Source organism: Belonocnema kinseyi, chromosome 5 (assembly GCF_010883055.1).
Source record: "Belonocnema kinseyi isolate 2016_QV_RU_SX_M_011 chromosome 5, B_treatae_v1, whole genome shotgun sequence".
Taxonomy (NCBI): Eukaryota; Metazoa; Arthropoda; class Insecta; order Hymenoptera; family Cynipidae; genus Belonocnema; species Belonocnema kinseyi.
In genome coordinates this window covers 117,331,050-117,339,640 of record NC_046661.1, presented here as the reverse complement: position 1 = coordinate 117,339,640, position 8,591 = coordinate 117,331,050, and the positions used below count along the sequence as shown (strand labels likewise).

Genomic DNA, 8,591 nt, shown 5'->3' with positions numbered 1-8,591 from the left:
GAAATGCATCAAACCAAAAATTATCTGCATAGTGCTATAACTCGAATGGTAATATCCTTTTTCATCGATTTATAAATAAACTTTCTTTAAAACTATAAACACGTTGATGTATACAAACTTTCTTTAGTGCTTTTTATTTAATCTGTCAAATTTTAAACACGATATCTCAATCCGCGTGGACACAGTGAACACCAAAAAAAATGCTCATATCCGGGGACTAGTTTGGTCACGTGGTCACGAAGAGCATGCCCTTAAGATTCATGCTTTTGTCCATGTGCATAACCTTTCTTGTCCCGATATCAAGGGATCTGAGCTCGTTCTTCGTCCATGGAAATACTCCAAATGAATAGAGTACTACCGGGACGGCAAGCATGTTCGTTGCAGATACTTTGTTCCTCGTCGACAGTTCGGAAGACCAAATTTGCCGAATGAGACGTTTGTATCTGCTTCGGAGAGTATCCTTTATAGATGTCACATCCTGAATGCGGCTCTGTGGCACGCCCAGGTATGTATAAGTCTCTCCAGCGCAAAGGTGTCGTATAGCGCTTCTATCAACGAGCTCAGGATCTTCAGGGATGGCATTAAGTTTTCCTCCCTTCAAATAAACCTTGGCGCAAGTGTCTAACCTAAATTCCATTCCAATTTCCTTAGTATATCGTTCGAAAATCCCTAGAGCTAGATGTAGTTGCTCCTTGTTTTTAGCATAGATCTTAAGATCGTCCATGTAAAATACATGAGAGACCTTGTACTTTCGATCTGCAGGTTTGCCGCATAAGTACCCGTCGTAATGGCGAAGTGCTAGAGATACTGGCAATAATTTAAGGCAAAAGAGGAGTGGGCTCATGGTGTCGCCCTGAAAGACACCTCTATGAAAGGTGACCTTGTTAGTTGTCACACAATTTCTTCCAGATAAGATAGTAAATCTGGTTTTCCAAAGCGGCATCAATCTCTCTATACACCTAACGATTTGCGGATGAACCATTAAGCTTTCCAAAAGACAGATGATAAGTCTATGGGAGGTCGAATCGAAAGCTTTCCGATAATCAATCCAGGCCATTGATAGGTCACGCTGGTAGAATGCTGCATCTTTGCAGACACATCTATCGATGAGCAGGTTCTCTCGACATCCTGCTACGCCTTTCTTTGAGCCTCGTTGCTCATACATTTCTTGCCACATAGGTTCAATTGCCCAAACAATCCTATCATTTAGGATAGCTGTGAATATCTTATACAGTGTGTTCAGACAAGTGATTGGCCTGTAATTCTTCGGGTCAGCTAAGTTGCATTTTTTTGGCAAGAGTATTGTGCGTCCTTCCACCAACCACTCCGGAATCGGCTCTTCCGACTTTAAATATGAGGTGAAAATAAGGGCCAAATGCTGATGGGTTGAAGGAAACTTCTTCCACCAGAAGGTTTTGATACAATCTGGTCCCGGTGCGGAATAGTTCTTCATTCCTCTTAATACTTTTTTCACCTCCTCGGTAGGGATGGGTGGGCATTCTTGATCAGGTGTTATGAGGGCACCACACAGCTCCTTGAAGCTATTTATATTTTCTGAGTCTTCGTCCAGTCTATGCTGCACTTCGTAGACTTTTCTCCAGAATACTTCGACCTCCTCTGGTTTGGGCGGGTGGTCGACAGTAAATGGAGGGCCTTGGAAGAGTCGAGATGGGACAGAGAGAAATTATTGATTTTCTCTGACCCACCTCTCCCTCCGCTCTAGACTTCTCTTAGCGTCAGATAGTATCCGTATTCTCTCAACAATATGCTGCCTGATGGTCAGCAGCTTTGACTTGTTAAGTGTGTGATAACGGGTCCGGAGTTCGCGCACGAACTTTCGAACCTTGGCGGTAAAATACCTGCCAAATGTGATGTAGTCAATCACACAGTGAATGCGGGATGCGTACTCTCTTGCCCAGCCTATCTTTATGGCAAGTTGATGCATTCGTCTTTTGGTCTTATGATAAACCGTTGGTTTTGTTTTACGGTTGGCATCGATCAAAGCTCTCGCTGCATTATACACACAATAACTGATAGCCCAAAGGCGGATTCTTCGGAAAAATGTCCACGAAGCTCGTCATCCAATTCAGCCAGATCTTTAGGCTTGAGAGAAACCTAGGTGTTGATGTTTCTCCGGGTCACAAAGCTTCGCTCTTCCTCTATTGGATGCCTCCGGTTGGTCTTAGTGTCGCCTCTCTTTCTCTGTGTCCGGCTTGTTCTAGCTGTGGCAGAGTAGGCGTTCCGCTTTCATATCCCCTTTTTCGGAGTAGTTCGGAATGGTTTCGCAGACGTTGCTGCGAAAAGTGCGATAACTCTGGGTGTTTCTCGCACCACAGAGCATGCAGTCGTGCCATGTAACCCCGTTCAGAGGCCACACTCGCATCGTAGTACTCTAGCAAGTCGTGATTTAGTCGCTCCGCCCACCCAAAGGTCCCGAGATACCGCCGATCCATTGCACTGAATCCATTTTCATTGGCTCCCCCAGCTCTAGAGTGGTCGGCATTGTTGGCCGACCCATTGTCGGAAGCCCTGCGCATTCTGTTGTTTTGAACCGCACTTACTGTACTATCGGCGAGAAAATTCGAGTCCTCTGGCTTTGACGTTGAATAAGTATGGGAAGAAAAAATGGTAGGTTAATGAAAGAGGTATCATTTTAAAGGTGCAAATGTTGTACGTTAATGAGCCGAAAAGTAATATCCCAAAAAAATATTTGTAGCTTACAGATCTGAAAATACGATGAAAAGTGAGGAAATTTGATAACTTTTAAAAACAGTGAACTTTGAAGCATAGTTTTTTATTGAAAAAATAATAGGGAAAATCTGAAAAAATTCATGGTATTACATTACACATTTCTGAACAGATTGCCGTCGAAAAATTTACAAGATATAAATAATTGTTCGTTTTTTGTTAATAAATATGCGAGCGCACTATCTTCAGTTATAATGAAGATAATGAAGTGATTTAAATTGTAGGTAGTTAGTTGAACTATCTGTAACAATTTACAATTTGAAGGAAGTATGTGCTTATGTTGTCTTCGTACAAATTGCGATATTTGAAGTCAGTTTTTTATATAGGAAAGCAAGTGCGAGAGCCCAGCGTGGTGCCGTTTTTTCAGGGGATCGTCCTCGGTTTTCCTCAGCCCGACCTACTCCGAGCCTCACTCTGGCCTTCAAACCCTTTCCCTGTGTTGAGGAAAACCGAGGCCGATCCCCTGAAAAAAATAACCACGCTGGGCTCTCGCACTTGCTTTCCTATGTAAAAAACTGACCTTAAATATCACAATTTGTACGAAGACAACAAGAAGCACATACTTCTTTCAAATTGTAAATTATTACAGATAGTTCAACTAACTACCTCCAATTTAAATCACTTCATTAGAACTGAAGATAGTGCGGTCGCATATTTATTCACAAAAAAAACGAACAATTATTTATATTTTGCAAATTTTTCGACGACAATCTGTCCAGAAATGTGTAATGTACCACCATGAGTTTTTTCAGATTTTTCCTATTATTTTTTCTATAAAAAACTATGCTTCAAAGTTTACTGTTTTCACAAGCTATCAAATTTCCTTACTTTTCATCAGATTTTCAGATCTGTAAGCTGCAAATAATTGTTTGGAATATTACTTTTCGGTTCATTAACGTAAAACATTTACACCTTTAAAATGAGACCTTTTTTTATTAACCTACCATTTTTTCTTCACATACTTATTCAACGTCAAAGTCAGGGTACTCGAATTTTCTCGCCAATAGTATGTTTGGTGTTGTTATTGTTGTTCCTACGAGAAGCTAAGGAAAGGGGTTCGTCCATCCTTTTAGAGCCCCGCATGCAAGGATAAGGCTGCGTACTCTGAGAGGTCACCCGGTATCCCAGAGTCACCGTTCTAGACACCTCACCCAGGTGCCATTCAGCTTTCTGCACGGTTTTCACACCTCCGCCTGGGGGGTTAATTCCTTCGGGACCACTCCTGGACAATTGCCCGCGACTGCCTATTTATTTTTGTAACAATATTCAGCAGAAACTCTTGGTACTGGGACCCTCTATACGCAACCCGAGGAGTTCTAGGAACGCCGAGAACGGGGTGGCTGAAAGCGAGAGTTTGGTGTATTGAAATTGTTACTATGCACGTGTTGTAATCTAAGATTACTATTCCGGAAATGCAAATTTACTATGCAAGTGAATAGTAAAAGTGTGGTAATAGTATATTACATTACAAGTAGTGTTAGGCACGTCTTTACACGGGGTGCCGTAATTTCATATCTGATCATCTCGCTCATCGTCTATTTGTGCTGGAGTGAATTTTCGATATATCCTTGGACGGCTTCCATCCTCCGTGACATTATTCTGAAATTTCGACGCCCTCAGGATCGGCTAAAAAAGTTGCTGATGTTCTGCGATAAGCGTGACCCGTGTATTTTTTTGGTTCGTCAAGTTGCAAATATTCTGCGATGACAGATGGACAGGCTGAGATTTTGTGTACTCCCAACGGTTGAATCGTGCACTTGCCATGCTGGTAATTCAAAAAGAATCTGTCCGAGGTCGTACCGCGAGGACGCAAAGCTATGTACTTTTTCACTAGGGGGGCGTGCGTCTCGTTGACGGTGAAACGACGGGACTTGTCGGTTTCTGTTTTCGGAATATCCACTACGAGCAAGTCACCTTGTTGTTTGACGTGTTGAATTTTCATGCTTTTTAACTCACATCCTCGAGTCGCTCCATACAGACCAAAAATGGCTGTCACCTAGACCAAACAAATGTTTAATTAGCGACGTAGGGCGTGCGATCTAAGCAAAATTTTATTTTTCATTGTTGAATTTCATTATTTATTCGAATAGTTTTTCTATTCTGATTATACTGCATTGCTCTCTTAAATTCTCAACACTTTATTGTTCATCATTAAATTTGGTTGCTTTATTAAATTTTTAGTTTGTCTTCATAAAATGTTATTTCTTTAAAAAATGGTTGATGTTTGATTATTTAGATTTACTGTTCAATTAACAGGGTGGCTACATGTCAGGGAAGTCAGAGAAATGTCAGGGAAAATAAAGTTTGTCTGGAAAGTCAGGGAAACGTCAGGGAAATGAAGTAGCTGTCAGGAAAAATGGAAATTTATATGTTTTTATAATATTTTGGAAGCACTTCCGAATATCAATATAAATATTTTTTCAATTTACATTCTTTAAAAATATAATTCGATTCTTAGTTTTTTATTTGTAGTTATTTCTTTATTACAGTTTAGATACATATCCTTTAGTTCATTAATCAGGTCAGAAAAGTCAGCGGCTTTAAAATGGACTATGAATCGCTTTTGTAAAATCAAACCTTATTTAAAAAAATTACCCCCTGTAATGAAAAAAAGTATTAAAAAAATGACTAGGCTAGATTTTTTTCAATGTTTTTGCTTTCCAATGTGACATAAACACTTTTGTAAAATCAACGTATTTAAAAAAAAGGAAATCATCTAAATGAAAAATACTTATACAATATTAGCACGGTATTTTTAAAGCATAACTAAGGAGCAAAATTATGACTGATGCAGACTGATGCCAAAAATTATATACATTAATTGTTGGGATTGTCGTGCTCTTAAGGTGTGTACTTTTCCTTTATTTTCAAATGTCATATAAATCGCTTTTGTAAAATTAACCCTTCTATATTAAAGAAACACCCTGTAATTATTTTCCAGGCTATGTGTGTATATTCAAAGAATATAATTTACCTTTTTCGGTGCATCTTTTAATGCTTTTGAACAACTTCCAGCACAACAATTATTAACGACTAAAATCCATTTTTATACAAAGAACAATCTAAATGTCCAAAACGGTTGAAAATGTTTTGACAGCAAACTTTTACTAAAATAATTTTTGCAAATAGTTATTGAAACTATTTTTAAAGATAAGTTGAAATCGTTTTAAAATCCTAAAAAGCACTTTTGTAAATAGGGATACTGGGGATCTACATGTATGTTGTAAAATACATTTTGGCTGTTATCTGCGTGTTTTATCTTTGATCTTTTATCTATGAGAACCATTTGCCCAAATCACATTCGAAAAAAATGCATCCCGTTCTGTAAATCTAGTTTCTTTTAAAAAAAAAAGTTTTTGCAGCACAGAAGGTTGCTTTTTAAATTAAGATTTTATTTTTAAAAGTGTTTCGAATCACATTGGAAAGCAGATAAATAGCAAAGAAATCTATCCTAGTCATTTCTTAATAATTTTTTCATTACAGGAGGTAATTTAAAAAAAAAAGGGTTGATTTTACAAAAACGATTCATAGCGCATTGTAAAGCAAAAAAAGAGCACAAAAAATCTAATCTAGTAATTCTTTAAAATTTCATGATTTTTGTAGAGGGTGCCCCGCTGAGTGGACGGCAAGCTAGCGCCGCCTTGTTTTCTTAAAAACTATTAGAGCAAAATAATTTTTTTCTTGTGTGAATAATAACAACAACAAAAAATAGCAAAAAATATTCATTATATGACATTTTATTTTTCGTTAGTGGCGCCGCTGAGTTTTCTGCCCTTAATTAATCTATACTACCATGTATAGCGTATTTTTTGGCTTGTTTCACTATTTTGCTTGGGACATTATTGAAACCTTATTCGCCTTTTTAAATAATTTCCTGTCAGGGAAATTCGTCTAAATGCCAGGGAAAAGTCAGAGAATTGTTAGGGAAATTTAAATATTCAATCTTGTGGCCACCCTGATTAAGTAGTTTGTTTTGATTATATTTGTATGCTCCATTATAATCTTTCAATCATGCAAAACTAAGAATCAATCAAATTAGAATCTTCCTCATTTACAAGTTGTAAAATTATAATTTGGCAAACAAAGTTTTCTACATTAGGACTTCTTCCAATTGTAATGCTTTTTTATCGCAAAATAATTTTTTTTTATTAAAAAAAATGGTCATCATTATTGCTATAAATTTTTAAACGTGACATTCATATTTATGAATTTTGTTTGTTGATGGCCATTCTGTTATTGGAGGTTATGTTGACTTACTTTTTTCAGCAGATAAACATCGTCTGGCGCTTCTCTTATAAATTTTAGGATTTCTGTCGGTGAAAAACATTTGGCTTTCTTGGGCTCGTACCCCCTGCTTTTGTTTTTCAGAAATTTTTGCAGCTGATAATGTTGCTCCAAGCGCATGCCTTCTTTGGCGTACAAAGTTGATTTCAACATGGAATAGTACGTCCACAAACTGGATGGGGCTCGGTTCTTTCCAAGTTGATTGAAATATGCAAGAATTATATCATTATCCGAACATTCTTCTGTTTTGTTTAGTTTTCTCCAATTGTCAAATTTCGCGAAAGCCAGCTCATATCTATCCTTAGATTTTTCGGGTAGTATATCTGGCTGCGCTTCTTTGACTTTTTGATTTCTGTTCAGTGAAGGGACTTGGTTTGTTTTATCCCTGATTTCGAGTGCAGGAAGATTTGCAATGAAAGTACTTCGCGACACAATTGTAGATAATTGAAGATATCACGGAAAGGCGCCCGAAACGAAAGGAAATTGTAATTAGAAAAATTCTTCGAAAGTTATCGCATCGCCAGGCACAGATTGACAAACGGACCATTTTTTCTGACTCACAGGTTTTCAAACAATTAATTTCATAAAAAAAAATTTTGTTTGTTCAAAAATTCTAGGACTTGAAGTGAAGAACCTGCCTGATTTGAAATGGATTCGGTCTATAAATCTTTTGAATTTCTTAGTGACGATATATATCCAAACAGGGAAAGAAAATCAAGCAATATTTAGTTATTTTGAAAATTGCCATAACGATTTTGTTTATATATCCCCGAAAAAGCAAATTTAATTTTGTAAACATAGTCATTAGTCTTTGCCTTATTGTGCAGATAACAAAAGTAGAAAAATTAAACTTCTGTTGTTCTACGCAACGAAGCAAACATCTATAGAATTTTTAATTATTCGATAATCCTAGAGATTAAAAAAATGTTCAGAGTATGGTCAACCACGAACATTTTTTAACGCTTGAATTTGAAAGTGTACTATCTTAAATATATAACAGTATTAAAAAAAACATAGTTTGAAAGATTAAAAATAATTGGTTTAAACAACTTGAGTTATTCTTTAAATAAAAATATTAGCAAGAATTACTTACTCAGATGTTTCAATTTCCACCTTGTCTTGAACTTTAAGATCGTCAGATTCGTTTGTCTCCTCCTTAACATCCAATTCGTCTAGTAAAGCATCTCCATTGCTTATTTCTTCATTTTCTATCATTTCAATTTCATTATATTCGTCTTTAACCACAACTTCATCGTAGTCATTATTAATGATGTCATTTAAGGAATCAGTATCAGTTGAATACATTTCCGCCATTTCATCTTTTATTTCTATCTCCGAATGAATAAAACGTTCTGACACTAATTGTACTTGATTTTCAACAGCTACTTCTTCACATAACATTTCCGAGGTTTCTTGCTTTATTTTTACTAACACTATTTTATTATTTTGAACTTCATCAGACTTTGTATCTTTGCTCAAACTAGATATATTGGTAGCGCCGGAGACTTTAACTGACTAAAATAAATGAATGTAAGCAAGTAAAATATTATTATTAATAA

General features: G+C 36.7%; 1 protein-coding gene across 3 annotated transcripts in view; it reads right to left on the bottom strand.

Annotated features, from left to right (window-relative positions):
- The window catches only part of LOC117173304 (GDNF-inducible zinc finger protein 1-like), a 26,978-nt gene that overhangs the window by 9,274 nt on the left and 9,113 nt on the right, over positions 1 to 8,591 (bottom strand). For 2 of the 3 annotated variants that reach the window (XM_033361792.1, XM_033361794.1), the window contains 3 exons: positions 8,126 to 8,547; positions 7,006 to 7,453; positions 4,213 to 4,744 (listed from right to left, as the gene is read on the bottom strand). In XM_033361792.1, the coding sequence (XP_033217683.1) occupies positions 4,343 to 4,744; positions 7,006 to 7,453; positions 8,126 to 8,547 (1,272 nt within the window). In that variant the 3' untranslated portion in view covers positions 4,213 to 4,342. The remainder of the gene's footprint in view (positions 1 to 4,212; positions 4,745 to 7,005; positions 7,454 to 8,125; positions 8,548 to 8,591) is intronic. The other variant, XM_033361793.1, reaches the window with a different exon arrangement.